Source organism: Lethenteron reissneri, chromosome 23 (assembly GCF_015708825.2).
Source record: "Lethenteron reissneri isolate LAM-NWPU_2019-01 chromosome 23, ASM1570882v1, whole genome shotgun sequence".
Lineage (NCBI taxonomy): Eukaryota > Metazoa > Chordata > Hyperoartia > Petromyzontiformes > Petromyzontidae > Lethenteron > Lethenteron reissneri.
In genome coordinates, this window is record NC_083801.1 from 12692355 (window position 1) to 12716090 (window position 23736).

A 23736-nucleotide genomic window follows, 5' to 3' on the forward strand; every position below is an offset into this window, starting at 1 on the left:
ATGCATACGTAAAACTTAACAATGATAGAGGGAAATAGTATGCTATAATATTAATTATTAATCTCATAAATGAAATGTTAAGTCAAAGCTAACCATGTTTATTTTTTTCAGAAAAGGGAATCACGTAAACACTATATAGAGGGACATTCATTCAGGATTTTTTTTATTCACCTCTCACAGAGAAAACATGTATTTAAACGATTATGAAGAGAACACCTGGATTACATTTTTTTAAAGCACCCCCTCTCCCCCACTGGTCCCCCCGCTTTTTTTTATTTGATAAAAAAAATACTCTACTCATTCATATAGTCTCTCAATAAAAAGCGGGTAAGATCACAAAAACAAGTGTTTAAATGCTCGTGACCGTTTTTTTTGCTGGAATTGTATTGTACTGTGGAAGACACGAATAAAGACAATTGTAAAAAAATGTATTCCTCAAGAGAAGCGATTTGCATGGACAGCGCTTTTAACGAGGCAATTCTCAGCGTTGGTAAGAAAGCCACTAACGAGTTGCGTTGGTTGTGGTTTGCACGAGCGGCGTGAATGTTGTTGAGAGAGCAGAGCTTGCTTGCTCCCCTCTCCACTGGAGCGCGCCCGGGCGGATTTTGGTACCGTGCCGTACCACGCGTCCCGCGGCGCCCTCCGCTTCTCAGCCCCCACTCCTCTCTTCCAACACACGCGACCACCCTCCCTCAATGACTCCTTGAATGTTAAAAAAGAAAATGTGCCCAATGACGCAAACACGCCGATTTTTTTTTAATTCTTCCACATCGACTAACATTGAACATAAAAAAAATTAATACGAGGCTTGCTGTGCACAATGTCGTGGCTTTACATTTGTATGCCAGGACCAATTTGGAACATTCGCAAAGGCAGATTTTGGAATTCCGAGATGACTTCACTTAAAGGACGACCCTTTTTTTAAAAAAAGCTCGTTTTTACTTAATTCTATTTAGTCGTAAGAAAGTGGAGTACAGTAGAGTTGTGGAAAATGAAGTGTGTCATTAACTTGTTGTGGCACCACCGTTTAATCCTGGCCTCCCGTTTGATGGGCAACCAGGGAGGGCATGGCTTAGATATTTATTGGAGGGGAAGGGAGGCACTTTGTGGTGTTGGGGGCGGTGGTGGTGGGTGGGTAGAGAATAGCTCATAGAGGGAGTCCGTCGCATGCAGGGGGAGGTCAAATTGGGGGCGGGTCTTAAACATCTCGACCTTCCTCAAATAAGGCCGAGATGCCAGTGCATCTTGCACCCACACTCACGATCTCCCCAAGATACTACTCTGCACGACGCCAAGGAGACGTGCCTCTGCTGGAGGGGGCGGTCACACAACTCTATCCGGCCCTATGTGTTAGCTCAGCAAGCAGAATTTCATTCTGACCTTAGCGTGGAAAGCAAAATAATCTCAAAGAGTTGGTGTGACAGCTGTAATGGCTGGCCACCTCCTCATATCTGCCGTGATCCTTTGCAGTATTTTCAGTGGAGCTGTTCAAGGTAAGGAGATGATGCAGGCGCCTGCAGATTTAGCGGGTGCCAGGAGTGTCTTGTAAAATTACACACGGCAGGTCCCTGGTAAGTTTGTGCTGTGGCTGTTTTGAGTGCAAAACAAATACAAGGGCATTCATAATTAGTTGATGTTTTTTTACAGGTGTGGAAAAAAACTCAGGAGTTTCGAAGCGATAAAAACGCATCAGTGTTACATGCCAGTATGCTCCGTGATATTTATTGCAAACATTCCAAATTAGCTCTTAGTGTGAAATATCGCTTTTAATATAATTGACATTTAAAAATCATCAACCTAAATCAAATTATTTTGATGTGTTGTATTAAACACTCACATTTACTTTTTCTGTCTAGTTTATGCAACTAATACCATAAGGAAACTTATATAACCATTGTTTGAGATGCACTTTTCCTATTCTAGTATCATGTAGTTATTAGTTGCTTTTTTTCTAAAATAATACATGAGCTAGGAAAACTTAATAGTTAGAATAATCACAAACAGGTGTATAAAGAATGAACAGTTCCTTCTTGGATGCATTATCAGTAAGGTGTGAATAGATGTGTTTATTTTACGTGATGTTTTTCATACAGTGTAGTAAATCCAAAGCTGTTTCAAAAGCTAATTGCAAAATATGGGCTTGAAATTTAAATCGTTTTGACGCAATACATTGCTGCTTCGTCAAATTAACCCCACTTTATACCTCATCAGGGGTACGTTGAGAAATAATTTGTGTCAGCAGGTCCAAGTATAAAGTCCACAGGGTAATGAATAACATTTTGTCATGAATAAGGTCAAAGAATTATAGTGGCAGGTTGTCTGCTATTGTATTAACTATAATAGAGGGATTTTGGGTTAGATCACGTAAATATAAATGTGTCGTTAAACGCGCCACGCCTGACACAGACAATTATATTTACGAAATCTAGCCCCAAAACCTCTATTATGGGTAACATTGGTCGTAAAAGCCGACGTTTTAAACAGTTTATTCAGGGAAGCTGACATAATTTTTATTTTAGATGTACACAATACATTAGTTGAAATCAAATTGAAATCGAACGATTAATTAAAACATAATACTCCTAAATTTAAGTGTGAGGACTATCGAAGAGATAGAAATGTATACTGAAGGTAATAGCACTGCTACCAAGGCTGCCAAGAACGACCCATTGATTATTGATGTCACCACATATCTTCTCTTAATTACTGAGTAGTAACTCATTAACCTTATTTGCCAACTGACATGTTGAATACACATGACTAGACCCACAGTCTTAATCCCTTTATCGGTTTGTTTATTAAGCCAGTAGCAAGCATTTCGTTATTTATATGTAAATGGTCTTACTAGGAACCCGCATTATGTATGAAAGAGGAAATCAATTTTGCAAGGAACAGAAAAATATGTTGCATTGTTATGCTGGTGGGTAGTGCTTAAATGTTCTGTAGGATAGAGACCAGCGAAACATTTATGTCAGTTAATTATGCGAAAAGTAGTGCGGTGAGTTCAGGGTGCTATGAACTTAGTGAGCTTCGTTGATTCCTGCCAATGGCTAACATCAGTGCTTAATTATACTACTGATAAGTGAACCAGTTTTTCACCAACCTTCAGAGAGACCAGCGTGATGAAGTATGGTCAAACAATCCTCATGACCGACCCAGCATAGGCAGACCCTCTTTCAAGCAGTGGACTGACGAAGGGCTACAAATAATTGTTATAGTAACGATAGATTTGAATGAATGTGGTAAGAAATTATGTGTAGAAATGTAACAATGTTTAATGTTCGTATTCTCTTTTGATCATTGTGTGATCATAATCATAGTGATCGCTGGACAAACGGCACCATATGTCTGATTTGTTATTAATATTATACATTTGTCTATACATTTCTCACTCTAGAATTTGAGAATGCTAAATATATTAGTACAGCATTTTAAAGTATATAGTATACACATTGCCTCGTGTGTTCTACAATTTCTAGTGTAAAAAAAAACAGGGTAACCTCTGAATTATACGTGTATACATACCTGTCAACCCATACGGGTTACCCGTATTCTTCTACAGGGAAATTGAGTTTCACGTCTATAAGGTGCACAGCCGTGTCAATACGGGCTTTGCAGGATGAACGTTGATATGTATAAGGGCACGGAGTGACCAATAACGTCTGAATTGGTCTGTAATAAGGTAAGCACTGATAAGGGGTTGACAGGTATGGTGTACACAACAAATCCTTGCAGGTTGCAATAACTCAAACCAATGTTATTCATAATACAGGTTTTTTTTTGGGTTAGATCCCATAAATATAAAATGTGTCGTTAAACCCGCCACCACCCGACACAGCCAACGAGTAAGGTTTGTGACGTAAACAGAACGTGGCTAATTCGTCACTAGTACAGCACAGCGGTGTGTTGGAGAGCCAAGCCAAAACATTTACAATCTGAGTAGGACGTATCACCAGTAATTACAATTAGCTTAATCAATTACTGGCAAAACGTCATACTCAGATTGTAAATGTTGTGGCTTGGCTCTCCAACACACCGGTGTGCTGTACTAGTGACGAATTGGCCACGTTCTGTTTACGTGACAACCCTTACTAATTGGCTGTGTCAGGTGGTGGCGGGTTTAACGACACATTTAGATATTTACGCGATCTAACCTAAAAAGAAAAAAATCTGTATTATGGGTGACATTGGTCGCAAAAGCCTGCCACGTGTTAAACTAACAATGTTATTTAAAATGTATGCTTTCTTGAGTCAATTTCATTACGCAGAGCCACATTATTACGTGCGTCTGTGCTAACTGGCCACAAGCGGATGACAGTTAGTGATGCAGATCACTCATTTTTTAATCCATGATTTTATGGTGATAACGTTTTGAGTACAACATGCGGGAGAATGTTTGTAAATAGTTTGATTGATCAATGAACGGTTAATTAACCGTTATGCAAAATTTGGGAGTCTAGCTAGATTGGTATGGTTCACACGATTAAGTGTTCCATAACTAATTAACCCTTGCTATGCTGACGGCGCATAAAACTTTGTGCTTGGTAGGGCTTCTTCTGATATTGGTAACAAAGTAAATGGTTAAATGGGAAGGGAGTGGGGGGGGGGGGGCTTGGGGGGTATAGAATTTGGTAATTTATTTCCCTTTAAAAAAACACAAGAATTGTTCAAAGGTCCATGTGGTTAGCGAATCAATGTTTTAAATGACTGTTTAAGAATGTTTTCATTCCCACCTGAATCACGTTTAAACTTAACACCATGCACTCTATTGGCAGTGTCATTTTGCTTTGTCATGTTCAAAGTAGTAGAGAAGGAAAACATTCCACAGGAACAAAGTTCTGTAAACACCCACCAACAGTGACCACGCATTACACAAGAGCATAGCTACAAAAAATACACCTGTTATTCTTACATTTCAGGTTTGTGTTATATGTATTATATATCATATATGTTTATGCAAACAGAATGTCTCTCTTACTAATACAAAACAAATTTGCGATAGTATCTTGTAACAGCTCAGGTGTCAAATATGACAAGAATTTAAACAATGTTTTAATACGCTCCACAAAAGATACCTCCATCCCAAAGTTCAAGGCATCCATCAGTCAGATGCATTCCAGGTAATGCATATTTAGAGCAAAAAGGGAACTACCAGGCAGTAACATTCCCCTCCCTGGCACGATGCTATCAGTAGGATTGGCCCCTTTGGGAGACAGGGAGAGGCCTGGTACCAGAATCACAGAGCCCCGACCTGAGAGATAGCACAGCGCTGTCAAAATGGTTTCTGCGGCACATGGGGGGGTGGGGGGGCTGCCGAATTTGACAGCTGGCAGGAACACGTGTCTCTGTGCGGCTTAACGAAAGCATATTTATAATGGCATTGCACGCTACCCAAGGGCAGCGCAATTATGCAGCGGGATGTTGACGCGTGCCACGCTGTACGATAATAACATTAAACATATAGATTAATAATATATGATCATTTTCTTTTCATAGTTGGTAGAAACATCGGACGGATTTAAATGTTTTATTTGTAAAATGTGGTGTTATGTCTTAAAATGGTATTTATCATGAAAAACAATAACTAGCAGTTTTGTTAGGAGTTTGTTATTGATATATTTAAGCAAGGGGATTTACCTTCTAAGTCAGAACATTAGCTGGGAATTGACAAACAGACATTTTAATGCTCTAAAATAGACATTTGTTTTTATTAGCAGAAATCTCCACTGTTAGGTGCCACAATGTGGACATTCAGGCCACGTGGTTATAATTCTGATATACTGTGCCGTATTTATGATATTCACCCAAGTAAAAAATATTCATTACGTCGATCATTATTGATAGGTCAGGAAGGCATTTATAAAAGAGCCATTGAAACTTTTTGTCTAGATTCAGGACAGCAGGACTAAGCATTGCTAAGCATGATTAAGGGTGTGCGAGTAGACTATTGGAGGTTAAGGGTCAGGCTGGAAGGAGAATTTTGGGGGAGTGAACAAAACGCTTTTGACCCAGTGGCTCTTATTCGTGCCTTTAATGTCAGTGCGTTGTGCACTTTACTGGGTAGTCATTCGGTGCTAGAGCCAAGCTGTCATAAGTCCACTTTACAACAAACTTAATGTTCTACAATGTAAAACTTACAGCTCTTTGTCACGTGGAGGGTGGACCACCCACGTCCTGCCTCACTGTACTTGATATAATTAAAACGTAAAGCAGCCAGGGAAATTGATGATCCAGCACTCACAAATTCCCTCCGGTCACTCGCTCACGATCGTCAGTCGCCTCCTGATGACTCTTATACCATGGATACCGGTCCCCTTCGCTCATTGATTCCTGCTTTAATGTTAAGGGATTACACCTACCAGACTGACTCTTGCGTCTTATCCACACTGTGTTCAACCAACACACTGCATGTCAAAACTCTTCTCTTTAATGCTTCTTCCCTCGCACTGCTCGACTTTGGAATTCCTTCCCATCTTCTCTTTTCGCAGGCTCTTCTATTCTTGCTCAATTAAATAAATGTGTTAACTCTTATCTGTTGTACCTCTGATGGTGCTGACAGTTGCTGGCCTCTTCACGTTTTGGGGATTTTGGGCCTGTGCCCAGCAACTACGTTTCAGAAAAGAATAATAGGCAGTGAAAAATCAGTGCACATATTGGTAATTTAAATCTTTAGAGAATTCAATGTACGAGTTGATACATATCTTTAAATAGAATTCACAAGTATGATTTTTGTATAACTAGTTCGTGCAATCATAATTTATTGATATATATTTACATATAATATAAATGACATGTAAATAAAAATGCATATGCTATATAATGCGGATTCCAATATGCCATAGACGAAATAAGTACGCGTAACTTTATTTTACAGTTATTTTAATGAAGGCACTTTTATTGCAGTATACATTTTCTAAATCTTAAGTCTGTAAACATATACACATAAGCGAATACTTAGGCATTCCGATTTACACACAAATACAATTTTGTTTGTAAACGGTGCCACTTAAGGATAAAATCTAATGATAGAAATGTTATCTTTGATCATAAGTGAGACACAAACACTTCAGCTAATGATAGTGTGTGTCAGCTTATCTGACTGAGAAAATGTGAAGTTAATTATTCAATGTACAGGAGACTCGTGAAGATTGTTTAACCCGTAAACGCCCACATTAGATGCACCCATAAAAAATACAAATTTAGGTGAATAGACGAGTCTAAAGTAACACACGTTAGAAAGAGCTCAAGAAAAGTGTATATAGTATACACAGTTAACCCGCAGAACTGCACTCACCTCGCCATCATTATTAACACGATGACTTCAGGGCATCAGGGCAGGCAGACTAGTAGTAAGCAGCAGCTAAGGATGGCTAACTATTACTTTAAAAGCTTACAATTCATTCAACACTACCTTCACATCGCATTCATAATTATCAAAGGGTGAAGCAGTGGCACAGTGGATCATGCAGTATATGTATGTATGTTGAGCTTTTATCGCAACGTACATAGCCAACCGTGCTAATCAGAGGTTCGGGGGGGAAGGACAACAAACTAAACACAAAAAGCAGATTTCGATTTAAAGCTTTCGTGACTGCAGGGATTCATATTCTTGGATCTTTCGGTAAAGTCACGTAGAACGGATAAAATTTAATGATAAAAATAAAACATAAAAAAATTATCACGACGTTTCGGCCACAACACAAGCAGCCGTCCTCAGGTGAAGAACAGGGCTGTCATTAGGACGCTGTCTTTCCGACAGATCTGTTCTTCACCTGAGGACGGCTGCTTGCGTTGTGGCCGAAACGTCGTGAGAATTTTATTATGTTTTATTTTTATTATTTTATTATTTCCCTTCTACGTGACTTTACCGAAAGATCCAAGAATACAAAAAAGCAATTCTAAAGAAATGTACTATGAACCGGCAAAACTGGGTTTGATTCTCAGCCAGGGCTAACATCGGTGGCGAGTGATATCTGACCTGAGGGTAGACAAGTGGTTGAAAACGCCTGTTTAATTATAAAAAAAAAACATACAAAAAATAATACGTGCGCAAGTATATTGCATTGTAAGATTAACCAATGATGCTATTTATTGACATGAGCGAAATTTATTACAAATTCGCTTCAGGTTGCAAAGGGCCCTTTATAAATACGAACTGGAATAGCAATCGAGGTGGCAGTGTGTTTCAAATGTTGCCCTTGTAATTATTGAGTTATGATTAAATACAAATCTACTCTGTTGGACCAAAAACTTTAATCCCATTTCCCTACACCATAGCTTCTTTCTCCCTTTCAGTGCTTTGATGTTTACTGCAGAGTAGGTTTTTTTTTTAAGTCGTGCTTTCCTGCTTCAGTCTCCAATGTGTTTGATGTGAGCCTCCAGGAACTGAATTCAACTGAATTCTGAGCATATGCAGCAAAATGTTGGACATCATGCTGAATGACACACGGTACAACCAAAGACTATATCAGAGAGCTACACAGCGAAACCGAAAATACCCTCACATTGAAGAGTTGCTCTGATATACACATATATACGTGTGATGGGCTAGTTTTCTCGTTGCACTGCATGTTACTTGGCACGAATTCAGACCGTGTGAAGAAACTTCCAGCATGTTGACCGAAAATAGGACATCACATTGGAGAGTTGCTTTGGTATATGTGTATAATACATGTACGTGTACGCATCATGTGCTGGTTTGTCCACCCAGGCTGCGACAGTGGGCAGTTCCGCTGTGGCTCGGGCGCGTGCATTCCCCGCAGCTGGGTCTGCGACAGCATCAACGACTGCTCCGACAACTCAGATGAGAGAGGCTGCTGTGCGTCCCGCTCTTCTTGCACACGTTCATTACGACGAATGCTTCCGTCGATACTCAGGAGGCGATATGACAGAGTACAAGGGCACCCGCCATGATATTTTTGTTTGGAGCTAGAGCATAACAGGGGAGAGGATGGGCGCCAGGGGAGGGCTTGTGCAGCAGGTTCATTACATTCCTGTCCAAAACAAAGATCTCCAAACCACTTGTCTCCTCATTAGAGTGGAAAACATTTCGGTTCAAAGAGCAGCCTTGTTTGAGATGACAAAACACACTGGCTCACTCTCCCCGGTTCATTACTGCTGCCATGGCTATACATGTAAAAGTTAAGTAAATAATCGATTACTAGATTTAGGTTTTATGGCAGAAAGCACAGTATATTGCACAATAGTTTACACAGCATTTTACATGAAAGAAATACTATATTTCATCATGTAACTCAAAGCATCAACCATCAATATGGACTTGTTGATTTATTAAAGCAATATTAAAATACTATGGGGACCTCATTTGCCAGTAAAAATATGATAATTGGTTCTTTACCCTTCTATCTGGCAACAAAACTGACACCTTTTTGCAAGGAGTCATGTTTGCATAGACCGCAATACCTGCAGTCATAATACAAACAAAAGAACATAACTCTGATAATGTGCACTGTCCTTGAAGTTGATTGGTCCACACCCGAGACAGCTTTCCTTCGAGCCTAGTCTCATATGGGTTGGACCAGATGACGCCAAAAGGCGCCTTTTGGCGTCATCTGGTCCAACCCATATGAGACTAGGCTCGAAGGAAAGCTGTCTCGGGTGTGGACCAATCAACTTCAAGGACAGTGCACATTATCAGAGTTATGTTCTTTTGTTTGTATTATGACTGCAGGTATTGCGGTCTATGCAAACATGACTCCTTGCAAAAAGGTGTCAGTTTTGTTGCCAGATAGAAGGGTAAAGAACCAATTATCAATATTAAAATAATTATAATTATTCGACAATACATAAACTAAACCAAACAATTTGCATTTTTTAATTTTAACTAGATAATGCCCACTGAGCTCTATAGCTCTTTTCTCAGAACCTACCTGGCAACAAATGATAGCTCAAAGAATTGGCTTATCACGTGAAAATGTACTGCAGCCAAATACTCTTAAATGTAACGAAGATAAAGGTGCAGCCCTGAGCAGTTGGTGGAAGGGCGCTATCGAGAGCCCCTCTCAAGGGTATTTTTGGTCTATTGGACCAATATTACATGCATTTCATAACTGCATTTATAATATGTGATGAAGTATTGTGTGTGTGTGTCGCAGGCCAATTCATAAACTTTTCTTCTGTGCATTTGCAGCCCCTGCAACATGTTCGACGCTCCAGTTCAGGTGTCTAAGTGACAACCGGTGCATCGCACGCGCATTTGTGTGCGACGGAGAAGCGGACTGTGCGGACAGATCAGACGAGCACCAGAACTGCCGTGAGTTCAGTCTTGCCGTCGTCCGTGTCTCCTGCCCATAGCTGTCCCGTGTTTCATACGCTGCAATCAAAGTGCTTCCTCACTCACACATGCCATTAAACAGGTAGAGTTTTGGTGTGTAAGCAGCACCCTAGTTGTCAGGAACAGAGTGATGTAATGTCATATTCCGTTACATTATTTATAGGTGCCTGTATCTTCTGAGAGAGGTTTGAAAACTCACGCTGCATTATCATCACCCAGAGCAATGCTAACATTAGCAAACCTAGAAAAAAAATGCCATAAAATACATTTATTCTACAGAACTGAACATTTATAAATGCCTGTATTCTTATTCTTAGGTTTTTTCGGTAAAGTCACGTAGGTAAAAAAATTAAATTAATAAAAGTAAAATAAAACAAAATAAAAAATCACGACGTTTCGGAAGCAACACAAGCCTCCGTCTTCAGGTGGAACCATCACAGCCACGACAGCTGTCTCAAGTAAATGAGAGATCACAAGAAACAGGTCCCTGAGGGGTGGGCTGGTAGGAACGAATAACCAAGAATATAAACATAATGTATTATTACACTTGTTTAGCCAGGAAATTTCTCACTGAGTGTAAAGGTTTTTGTACGGTCCTGCCAAGTGTTTGTAGTAAGGGGCGATGTTGCTACACCTAATCGGACGATACGAAGGGAGAGTTTGAGGCCTAGTTCTAGGCTTTAGGCCTAGCTGTAGGCTTTAGGCCGCTGTGAGTTAATTTTTAATTTAAATGTTTTAATTATTAATGTAAAAGCTTTAAATGTAAATGTTTCTATTAAAAAAAACATCAGGGAATGTAACATTGTTACACATTAACTCCCTTTCACACACGCGGGGGTACGATACGAAGGGAGAGTTTGAGGCCTAGTTCTAGGCTTTAGGCCTAGCTGTAGGCTTTAGGCCGCTGTGAGTTAATTATTAATTACATTTTTTAATTAAAAGCTATCTCAGGAAATTATAAGGGAATGTTACACTTGTTTAGCCAGGAAAGCATCACTGAGTCTAAAGGTTTTTGTAGGGTCCTGCCAAGTGTTTGCAGTAGGGTGCGATGTTGCTACACGGACGGACGGACGATATAATCTATTCTAGGCTGGTTCACTTCGTTCCTACCAGTAGTACCACTCCGTATATATAACGGTTAAGGGGGGAAGGGCCAGAAACGGCACACTTTTTATTAATATAGTAAGGTGAAGCTTAAGACTAAGAATAGACTGCATAACAAAGGACTGAGACTTTGTTATGGAGAGGTGTGGTTTGTAACTAACACCTAGCATACATAACAAAAGTGTGAAAAAAGAAAGCAAGTAAAAACTAAAACTGGTAAAACAACAAACTGGCTGTCTATCAATAACCTGTAATAGTTGTCGGTCAAATAAGATGGTCCAAATAAGTGTAGTTACATCTTTTTTGCATGGTTAATCACATCTTTCCAATGATTACTCAGTTTGTAACCCTCATCACGGTTGAAATTATGTCTGTGTTTGTATATTTGTATAGCTTCGTGTACAAACCTTTGATGGTAGCCAGGAGGTTTGCAGAGCACCTTGGTCTCGGAAAAGACAATTTCATGAGAGCCCACAGAGTTGTAGCAATGATCGGCAACAGCCGAAGAATCAGTTCTGCCGTGTTTCAGATCTGACTTGTGCTCGCGGACACGATCAGAAACATGACGTTTCGTTTCTCCAATGTAGCAATCACCACAACTGCAACTCACTTTGTAGGCTCCAGGATACTGTAAGTCAGGAACGACATCCTTCACAGATGGAATCAGATCACGGATTTTATGCACTGTACTGAATCGGACTTGGATCTTATGTTTGTTTAGAATTTTGGAGATATTTTTGGTCACGCCTGCTATGTATGGTAACGTGATAGTTTTGGTCGGAGTTTCATATGGCTGTTTCTGTATGGTGGGAGAAACAGCTTGGCGTATGGTGCGGTCAGAGTATCCGTTCATCCTGAGGGCCCGATGTACATGTCTTAATTCACCGGCCAGGTGGTGTTGGTCAGAAATGCCATGGGCTCTGTGGTATAGCGTTTTGATGAGATAATTCTTTTGAGATGGGTGGTGGTGGGAATCCGGTTTCAAGTAGGAATCTGTGTGGGTGGGAGAATATGAATCCTTGCAATCACGAAAGCTTCAAATCTAGAATTAATGCCAGTATTCTGTCTAAAAAAGTAATTGCAACGCCTTTAAAAATACTGAATGAAAAATGATTATGATGAATTTTTATATGGAGAAAATTTTCAATGATTCGTGAAGTTGTGAATGCAGATTAGTGGTTGGCATTCTATAGGGTTTTTTTTTCTTAATATCGGAGCTAACGATAACAACTGACTCCTACAAATATTACAGTTCATTTACCTCCTCAGTCTCTCAATGTGAAGCCTCATGCATGGATCACAGGAGTAGAACTGAGGCCTATTGGTAAGCTGGGCCGGGTACAGAAATAACATCAATTAAAAAATCTACCAAGAATATGCAAAGAATGTCATGCAATTTATATAAAAGCTAATGTGCAGAGGAGATGCTTTATTAGGATGAATTTCAAATTACTCATTTAATTCAGTGGTGAGATTATATATAATTAATTAGTTATCAACGCTGCATACTTTATTATCATATATAATTGATAGCTATACTATTTTAATGCGATAACATGTGTAAAACATCCATTTGCAGACTCTAATAGTGCAAGAAGGTATTTTTAATGACACCTTTCTACACATAACTCAGACATACGACCACTCCATCCCTACTGCCGTCTCTCTGCAGGTATTTTATGTGCAGTTCTTTCTGTTATTTTGTGCTTATTCACCGCTGGTAACAACACTGCTCCAAAAGCCGTCAGACCTCATGTTCTTTATTTCCTTCACCATCACTCCCTAATGCCTCCCCCAAAGTCTTAATTTTCACTGCTTACCATTTGCACATTAGCCCAGCTGACAACACCGTAGATAAGATTCGTTAATGAAAAAGTGCTGCAGTTTTATCGGAGTTAAGAGATTGGGTGGAAAGCACGGATGCCACTGCCTCGACAAATATCTTATGTCACTTATACGTTCAACTACATTTATATAACGGAGTGGAGTGGTGGTTCAACGGTTAACACACCGTGCTATGAACACGGCCACCCGAGTTCGATTTCTGGCCAGGGCTAACGTCAGTGGCGAGTGATATTCCAATTGGTCACGGGTACCACCTTCACCAACCCGAACTGACCACCAGCATGGTGAGGTGTGGTCACACAGCTCCCATGACCAATAGGGCATGGGGAGGCCTTCATCCATCAGTGTATTGACGTGCGGCTTAGACGTTATATTTGATCCTTATGGCGGTATCCCGGGGTACCAAATAATACAAGATGGCCGAGGCAATTCAATGTTATATTTCTGGGACACTATTTTTCCAGGGGTGTACTTAACTCTGCGACTGGGGTTCCAATCAATCCGAAATCAGTGCTATTCCGCGATGTCGAAACGCCAAACATTATAGCATTAAAAAAATCCGTTATCGAAAATCAACGTTGAATAGGACATCGTGTACAGCTCGTCGAGATGAGTCGATTGCCACATCGCCGACCATCAACGGACTAAAAATGACTGCATCACGGACATCGTGCGAGAACAGGGGTACTATGGTACCCCCCGGGGTGCCGCCATAAGGTTAATTTGTATAACACCCATGTCCATTTAAATAACCCTGCCCTGAAAATGGCTGTTTACTCTTTCTATTGTTCGTACCGATCCTCTCCGCCCTCCCCACTGCAGCTGGAAGCACGTGCTCAAGCAGCCACTTCACGTGCGCTTCTGGACACTGCGTACAGAGCGCGTTCCGCTGCGACCACTTCCAGGACTGCGATGACCGCTCCGACGAGCAGAGCTGCCGTGAGCTGCACAGCCGACTCACGGGGGCGTGCGCGGCACGGCCACAAACACCTCTTGCCCCTTTTCTAAGCCTAAAGTCACATTGTTCCACGGGTTCGGCAGCTCGGATCTTCCTTCGCCATGCACTTATATAATGCGCCCATACACCGGCGACATCCTCGATCCGCTCCCTCCTTCGATCTCACCCTCGGTCTGCTCCTTTAATTCCTGCGTCGGCAGCATGTCCATAGGGCTTTGAGTTCCATGGCCACATGCTTGTGCACTCGAAGGGAATTCGTTCGATCTGGAAATGCTGTACTAGGTTTCCAAGTGCATTGCCCTTCTGTCACTGTTTATTTAACGTAATTTAAAGTGTACCACGCTCAACGTCCCTTCGAATGAAGTAGCCCTTTAAACAGTACCTTTGCTCACGAGACTCAAGACTTTTAGCCTGTTAGTGCTTGCTACAGCATACCTTTTGGACATTGTTTATATTTGCTAAAATCATGCTTAGTATATTTTGGAACATATACATCCAGTAAAATAAAATGCATATTTTGCTTTACACATGAGATGTACGTATTATGCACGTCGATATAAACGCATGTGTCATCGATCCTTAACAGTGCAGTAAGCATAACCTGCAACAATAATCGTACGTATTCGACATCATCACAGATAATGCTAAAACTCCACACTTGCAAAAGGTCACTAATGTATTGTTAATCAATCATGAACAATCTTATGGCGATCTGCATTGTTAATAATTATTGGTGTTAATGATCATGATCCTTTTTCACAACCCTAAAACAAATAAACCATTATTTGATGGTTGTACAAAAGACAAAGATCTCCCTGTATAGCCTGAACATACTTTTTCAGGCCATTACTAAGGCCGGCACGGCACACGAGGTGGTGGGTGGCCAGCACCATGCCCGGCCGCCTTTGTCTTCCCAGTGGCGATATTTACTCACCGCACAAAGTACTCATTTGAAACTGATTCGATCTAGGAGAGTCCCAGGACTGTTTGTACTACACATTGGTATATGTTCTTGCTCAACTCAACATGCAGAAGCTGTGCACTTTTCCAACAACTGCCTGCGGCCACATGCACACACGGCCATAAAGCAGGTCACGGAAGGTTGAGCGCAGCGGGTTCGCGATGCTACAGTTTACACATTGCAGGACACAATTATGCACCGCCGTCTGCTGAATACGTGACGCCGGCGTGCAGAGTACCCGACATGCGGAGAGATGACCTGCGCCAACGGAGCCTGCTTCAACACAGCGCAGCGGTGCGACGGGGTGGTCAACTGCCGGGACTTGTCTGACGAAGCCAACTGCAGTAAGTGTGGCACGAACTCTCCCCTTCACCCGCTGTATGAGCTCAAACCAATTCAATCACACGCGCACCTCTGCCTCTACACGCATGCGAGGAAGGTATTGAATGAAATCGCGGTTTGCTGACCACGGGGGCTCAAAGGTCACACAATGCCCAGCGGCCAGCAACAATCAGCCCTTATTTAAGATGTAATAGATGCGAGTTAAGGTGTTTCTTGAAATGGGCAAGGTTGTAAGGACTTATGGAAAGAGATTGAGGTGGGGTTGCAAAGTCGAGAAGCTCAGAAGTGTTTTCACCTGCAGTGTGGTGCTTGAACATCGCATGGATGAGACAAAATCGTCAATCCGGTAGACCGGACTGGCTGTTTTGGGTGTAAGAATTATTTCACGGAGTCCCTGTGAATTGTAACCATGGCAGGAGCAATGGACGAGTAATACGGAGGTGGCTCGCCGCTGGTGAGCGATTAACTGAAGTGAATCAGCGAGTGGTAGATCACCAATTGACCTGAGTTCTACATTTAGCGTTCCTTTCACCTCATTCAGATTTCATAATGCTATTTATCACTATTTGGCATTTATGAAGATGTTTTATTCGTAAAAAAATTTGTAGGGACCCATATCATGTTTTGTTTCATATTATGTAATATAATTTGTAGATCTAGGATTTTATATTACTTATGCTGCATGTTTTCAAGTGGTGTTTTCTGCATGTTTTCTTGTTAATACGCTGTTATTTGCATTTTTGATTAACCCAATCCCAGGTCTCCCTATACAAAGAGACTCAATGGGATCTTACTTGGTTATGAACTTCACCTATCTATAATTACAACGTTCTGTAATATATTGATTGTATTGATCCCTTCACATTGCTTAATCATTTACAGCCTAAACATCCAAGTAGTGACGTTTGTTTAGCATGTGCGTTTGAGACCGAGATTCGCAGAGTTGCAGCTTGCAGGATTTGGTCGCCACTGTTTGGATCATTAGCGTCTCCAGGGGGAGGGGTAGGGGGGGGGCAGATACGGACCAGGGGTGTCAGTGTGTTTACCCAGGAACATTTCACTAAATCCTAAGGCAGACTGGGGGAGATGGATTTAATTGTTTGACCAGTTACTTTATTGAGTGTGTGTGCGTGGGAGGAAACCAGCTTACCTCAATAATATGCATGCATAAGAGAGAATAACACTCAATGGTCAACATATATTTGTCCACAAACCCACTTGCCGTACTGCCAACCTTTAACAACCTTACAGGCTTGTGGATTCAGAAGTATCACAAATCTCCATGGTCCAGTAACGATCACTCCACATTGTTAGATTTGCAGGCATGTGCCACCATACCCAACTATTAGCTATGTAAGTGTACTCTGCCAGAACAGTAGTGATTGGTAGCTTGTGATGTAAACATGCTAATGTTAGGCAACATATGAATATAATTTTTATTGGAATAACTTGGTCCACAGAGCGTTAAATTGCCTTTCACTTTTCTAGCGGCAAGATGCCCAGCGGGTGAATTCCAGTGTGCGAATGAAAGATGCGTCCCCCAGTCCTATCGCTGTGACCACATTGATGACTGCACGGATGGAAGTGATGAAAATGGCTGTGGTGAGCTATTACCAATCAACACTTCTAACCACGTTGAATTATATATAGCCTGGAACATTGTTGATTTTTTGTTTACTGTGCAGGTCAATTGCATTAAAAAAGAGTATATACTGTACTTCCAAAATGAAAATAGTGAATTAAATGTACTTGAAAGCATACAATTGAATGACACACCGCACACTTAACACACATGAGGAGAGTTTGCTGATACAACCCAAATCTAAAGGTGACGTTTGGCTTTTCTCTGGTGGCAGTTTACGGGACATGCCAGGGTAACCAGTTCACCTGCGCCAGCGGCCGCTGCATTCTGCAGAGCTGGGTGTGTGATGGAGACGAGGACTGCTTTGATGGGAGTGATGAAAGAGGATGTGGTGAGCCACCAATGTCAAACTTTCCACATGAATGTGTGATTCAACAGTAATACAAACTACCATCATTTGTACACATGCTTAAATTGCATCACCATTTCCATGAACACTGTCTGATGAGTGAAAAGTAAAGCTAACATTTTGGGCTTTGGCTCTATTCAGAGTAGAGGTGGGAAATAGTGACGTAGTTGGAGTCGGATTTGTAAGAAGTGTTGTATGAATCAAAACGTTAATTTACTACGCCTTTTGGCGTCCTCTGGTCTAACACTGTTTTGAGACTAGGCTCAAAAGAAAGCTGTCTCTGGTGTGGACCAATCAGTTTCAAAGACAATGCATATATTATCAGAGTACTTTTTTGTTTGCATTCTGACCACAAGTATTGTGGTTAATGCAGACATGATTCCTTGTAAAAGGTTTCAGTTTGGTGTTTTAACATCTTAACAACAACTGTTGCCAGAAAAAAAGGACAACCTATTCTCAGATTTTATGCATGTGCACCGTACATCACTTCCAGCACATTGCATTAAATATCAAATGAGGCTAAAACCTCGTAATTTTTTACGTGCATGAAAAAAACGAAAACACTTGCTACAATCGGTTGTTCACTGTGGGTGCAGCGAGCGACGAGAGAGAATGCTACCCGGAGGAGTGGCCATGTCCTGGCAGCAAGGCGTGCATCCCCTTCAGGAAGGTCTGTGATGGGAGACGCGACTGCCCGCACGGCACAGACGAGAGCAACTCCACTGCTGGACTCGCCTGCTGTGAGTAGTCCCTCGCATTCAAACCTTTCAGAAGAAGAAGTAGAAGTGTCAATGTCACTGTTTTCTGTTAACAAAAAGGGCAAACATTGGTTGTTGTGAAACCTCTCTCACATTTGGGAGTGGAAAAAAACGAAATACTTTGTTTCGTACCTCATTTGACATGCCTTACAGTACTGCAGAATGTTATGATAATAACTTTCTGACCTTTACACATTGCAGCTATCGAGAATTGTGGAGCCCTGAGTTGTGAATATCGCTGCCACGCTTCGCCCGCGGGGGGCGCCTGCTACTGCCCGCCCAGCTTCGTCGTCTCAAACAACAGCATCACCTGCATGGGTGAGCACACAAGAGGACAACATTTTTCCGTGCTATACCCGGGCCATCGTTTTAGCTGGGTTGGCCGTCGAGGATGGGAGCGGCTAAAGGGAGGTGAGCGGTGCGGGTTGCAAAGATGTTGGGCGGGGGGGGGGGGGCTCAGAAATAATTAAATGAGAAATGTACCTCTGGATGTAAACTACTTGGCTGTTTTTTTTTACTGCTCAGAGTTTGTGATTGGAGTCCTCTTTGTTGTCAATTCTTTGCATGACCCCTGTAGATTTTGACGACTGCAAGATGTGGGGAGTGTGCGACCAGTTCTGCGAGAACCGCCCGGCAGGACACACGTGCCAATGCAGCCCTGGTTACTCGCTGGAATACAACAAGCACTGCCGTGCTGACGTGGCCAGTGAGTCTGTTTCCTGTGAAACAAACCCGCTGCGCTGTAACTTAGTCGACATGTTGCAGTTCACCCCATCCCATTAGAGATTGATGAAGTTGTGACGATTCGAGGTCATTATGCGATTCAAGAATTACATTTTTTGTCTTAGTTTTATTGTCTGGTTTTTATTGTTTCATCTATTTTCTTGCCTCTATCATTTGTTTGCTCAGTTCACCTGAATGTGACATTGGTTAGATAATTTTAATCTATAATTTTTAAAATAATTTGTACTGTAATTGATTCTCACACCATATGATTTGATGTATGTATCATGAGCATAATACTCACTTGTAATCAATTACTTGATATGTGGTTACATACTTGTAATTTTACTTTTAAAACAATAAAAAGTGTGTACATATTATGTTGTTTTTGGTGTGTACATGTAGTTTTTAACACATTTTTCTAATTTCCCACAAATATTATCCTGATTGTCCTTTGGGTGTCACGTCACAGTGTTCAAATGTTGTAAAGGCCTGGGGAGCAGCACCACTCACGCCGTTGCTCTTGTGTTGACGAAGGTGGCGTTGCGTCGCTCCTCTTCTCCAACGGAAAGGACCTCATGATGAGCGACCTGCAGGGCCGCACCGTCCGTGTGCTGGTGCCTTCGCAGAACCGCGGAGTGGCCGTCGGTGTTGACTACCACTACATCCTCCGCCGCGTCTTCTGGACTGACACCATGCAAAACAAGGTTCGTTCAGCGCATCCAAAATAATACTGTGAAAGGTGTAGCGTAACAATAGTTGTATGATGTGATGTACTATGTTTTTTTAAGCGCAAAACTAAATTGAAGGCGATAGTTTTCTTTCTGCGGACTCATTGGTAACTGGAGTGAGAACATCAACTCACCACAGATTCAGAACCCGATTGAAATCTAGAATCTCAGCAAAGCTCTGACCTCCGAGCCACCTGGCCACTTCAAGATTGGGTGACCTTTTTTAAGTACCATGGGTTATTCGGCATGATGTCCTACGATTCGCTCCGAGCGTTGGGAGCTCTTGGAAGCTAATTCAGAAGCCATACACCACAATGGCAGGAAATGCCGATTTGCCTTGAGGAACCTGGTTCCTTTATGAACGACTCTCACCAGGTACTGCCTTCAAGCCTTCAAATTAAAACACTGATGTACTCGAAGAGATTAGTGAGAGCCGAGGAGGCAAAGGCTGGTGGCAATGTGAATAAGTGGAGGCTCAGGAATGATCACAATGTAAATGTGGAAGAGCCAGGGAAAACATTTGAACACTGTTCAATGCAGTGCCCCGAATAAAACACCTGAGGATGTATTTGGGTCATGTGATAACACAAGGTCTTGGCTGCAATTTCAAGCAAATAGCTATGATGATGAGTTCAGTGTGTGGGTTAACTGTTGATTAAGAGCAGGGTATTCTATTTAATTCATATATTCGTATTGATTATTTACCTCCGATTCGCCCGGTTTGTTACATACTGTGTGAAAGAAGTTCAACATATATACGTACATTCAGCGCATGATAAATACGTAGAATTGTATATTGTACTTAAGAATATAATTTGTTTAATGTGTTATATGTGATGGGTTCACTTGACCTCTGCAGCCACCAGTGGCTGCTACGTTCATCACAATTTCAAAAAAGTGATAGATTATTCGATCGAATCATGACATCTACTGCCAAGTGTGTGTTTCACACCAAGACCTTCATAGATGTTCCCGAAAGTGTGCGCCTGAGCCACAATTGCCACAGATTCCAGTAACCTTTTGATATTTTGTTTGCTGTCTCCTTTAGCTAAATTATGATAAAATTTATCATGATAAACTGTGCAGCACATATGACCAAAACACAGCATTTAATCAGATCTCGGAAACTACGCAGAATAGAGCCCAGCTCGTGCTTAGAGGGGCAATCATCATGCAACAGCAGGTGCCATAGACAGTGGCCTACCTTTTAATAAACGAAGAGCAGTGCATAAAAAGCTCCTGTTTGCTGCACTGCCACGCTCCCACGGTCTGTGCGGTCTGTGTGCCTTCACCAAACCAGCGCTGTGCAGCGTGGTGAAGTGTGGTCAAATAATCCCGATGGCCCACGCGGGTGTGGGGATACCCTCCTTGACACGTGTACATCCTGTACAGCAAAGTCCCCCCCCCCCCTCCTCTTTTAAAGTCACGTCTATGCTATGCAACAGGTACTTTCGGTAAACATGGACACATTGGCAGTGGAGACGGTGCTGTCAGTGGCCCTGGACATGCCCGAGAACTTGGCCGTGGACTGGATTAGCAACAAGCTGTACATTGTGGAGAGCTCGGTGGACCGTATCGACGTGACTGACCTGAACGGAGCGAACCGACTAACGCTCATCGCTGAGAATCTGGGGAGACCCCGTGGCATCGCTCTCGACCCGACCGTCGGGTGAGATACCTCGCCGGATGACGATGATGATGCTCTCCCCTTGTGTTGTCATCGCTCAGCATGAATGTCCACATGAGCTATGCAAAATAAACTCGATGATCACCACCTTATCTGAATATGAAGGACCAATGAAATAACTTTCAATGGGAGGTGCTAATATACATTAACCATTAATATGCATGGCCAAGAATTGAACAAGGATTGGCTGAGATTAAATCTAAGTTCATAAAGATGAATATCTCTTGTATAAAGAACTCAATTTCCGTAGGGTCTAGCCAGGTCTGCAAGCTACAAAATATTTCTGCACCTTATAGCACCACATCCAGTATACCTTTTGCTTTGGCGAACACCACACCTGTCCACCTTTGTCTTCCCAGCGGCAATGTTTATGCATTGCGCCGTGCTCCTCATTTGAGGCTGCGTCAACCAAAAACAGGTTGAGATTCTGCTTGTCACTGGTGATATCCGTAGCTGGGCATCGAACCCAGGTGGCTCGGATCATAGAGAAGTGCATTATAACCATCGGGTTACCACTCCTCACTCTGCAAATACAAAGATCCCCCATATAGCCTTAACAAACTGTTGGAGCAAATGCTGTTAGCAAGCACCTATATAGGCCGACATGGCACACGAGGGGGTGGTTGGCCAGTACCACGATTATCTCCCTAGTGGCGATGTTTACATACCACACCAGGTACTAATTTTTTGGCTGAGGCGACCTAGGGGAGGCCCAGAACCAATTCAGATAATCGTTACTGGTGTTAACCGCGTGAGCGGGAATCGAACTCGGGTGGCCAGGTTCGTAGTGCGGCGCGCTAACCGCTACACCACCTCTCCCCATTCTGCATACACATACATACACACACCTGTGTGTACAGGTACATGTTTTTCTCAGACTGGGACGACGTGTCGGGCAACCCTCGGTTGGAGCGAGCGTACATGGACGGCACCAACCGCTTGGCCCTTGTGCGCACCAAGCTGGGCTGGCCCGCCGGCATCACGCTCGACTTCGTGCTGCAGCGCGTCTTCTGGGTGGACAACCGCTTCGACTACATCGAGAGTGTCACCTACGACGGCCTGAACAGGTGCGACGCCTCTCCTGTTGAGCGTGTTTTTAAGCCACAGAGGTGTTGAGCCGAACTGGTGCTCGGTTCTTTGGGCTGACTGGTAATTAGGGTTGCCACTTCTGAGGTTTGATATACAAATCAGGGAATATAATGGGAGGGGTGGGGGGTCTCGTTACTGCAACAGAGAAAAACTACCGTAATTGTAAATACGTTGTCATGCGTGGTGCATTATAATTATCACACAAATGATAAAAAAAGTTGCACTGCATTGTACCTGGAAGACTTGTGGATTTCCCAAGTAGTTATCCCCAAGAGAGGACGATTTTTGGAAACCTAGGAGAGGTGGCAACCCGACTAGTAATACTGAACACTGCTTCCGCATGAAATGAGATGTTTTTTTTTTTATTGGGTCGTTTTTTTATTTGTGATTAATTATATTCTAACTACATCATCATTTCTTAATTATATTTTAATTATAAATTGTTTCTGGTTCATAAGTTGCCCTTTCCATTATTTTTTTAACCATGAAAATTTCAATTTGCGAGGCCTGTGAGATAACGAGCGTGGCTCTCAATTCGTGTTGTTACATCATCATCGAGTCACCCTCTCGCTCACTCACAGGAAAACGATCCTGAGTGGCGGTGCGAATGTTCCACACCCGTTTGACATCACCACATTTGAGCATTACGTCTACTTCACGGACTGGACGCGCATGGAGGTGACTCGCGTCAATGTCTTCAACGGGAGTGACCTCCAAGTGGTGCACCGCTCCAATATTCAGCCTTATGGGGTCATCGTCCACCACTCTCTGCGCCAGCCCCAGGGTATGTATGTGTATGGTGGTGGCTTCTGCCAAGAAGTCTGTTCATCTCAAATGCAGCGTCTTCAGATGCAGTTATGTCTGACTACTACATGAATGAAAATTGGAATTGTATGAAGGCAATCGCATATAATAAAAAAATGTGACCATTCCTTTAAAGAGGAAAGCCTCCACCGAGTTCTCAAATTTATTTTTCAAAAGGTCACTGCATCGGGATATTTTGCCAATTCCATTATTTATAGGCACGTCGGAGGAAATCGGAGTACCTGGAGAAATCTCACGCATTTCGAGAGGGGGATAACATTCTAAGCTCCACACAAATGGATTTAAAAATCCATTTTACGTGCTGCCATTGCCTGGCCATCTCACATCCCAGCGAGTTTTGGAGTTTCACAAATCTGTGAAATCCACTAACTCTTACCTCTAGCGCTGGATCACAGGCGCGCACATCCATATCTACCTGTAATGACATG

At 42.2% G+C, this 23736-nt stretch overlaps 1 protein-coding gene across 1 annotated transcript in view; it reads left to right on the forward strand.

Annotated features, from left to right (window-relative positions):
• The first annotated feature begins 1264 nt into the window (after positions 1 to 1264).
• The window catches only part of LOC133346001 (low-density lipoprotein receptor-related protein 2-like), an 80732-nt gene continuing 58260 nt past the window's right edge, over positions 1265 to 23736 (forward strand). The window contains 14 exon segments of the mRNA XM_061557233.1: positions 1265 to 1493; positions 8711 to 8818; positions 10151 to 10273; positions 14066 to 14182; positions 15396 to 15506; positions 16993 to 17106; positions 17361 to 17477; positions 18092 to 18235; positions 18455 to 18571; positions 18831 to 18959; positions 19514 to 19683; positions 21153 to 21376; positions 22255 to 22461; positions 23065 to 23267. Coding sequence (XP_061413217.1) covers positions 1430 to 1493; positions 8711 to 8818; positions 10151 to 10273; positions 14066 to 14182; positions 15396 to 15506; positions 16993 to 17106; positions 17361 to 17477; positions 18092 to 18235; positions 18455 to 18571; positions 18831 to 18959; positions 19514 to 19683; positions 21153 to 21376; positions 22255 to 22461; positions 23065 to 23267 — 1948 coding nt within the window. The 5' untranslated portion in view covers positions 1265 to 1429.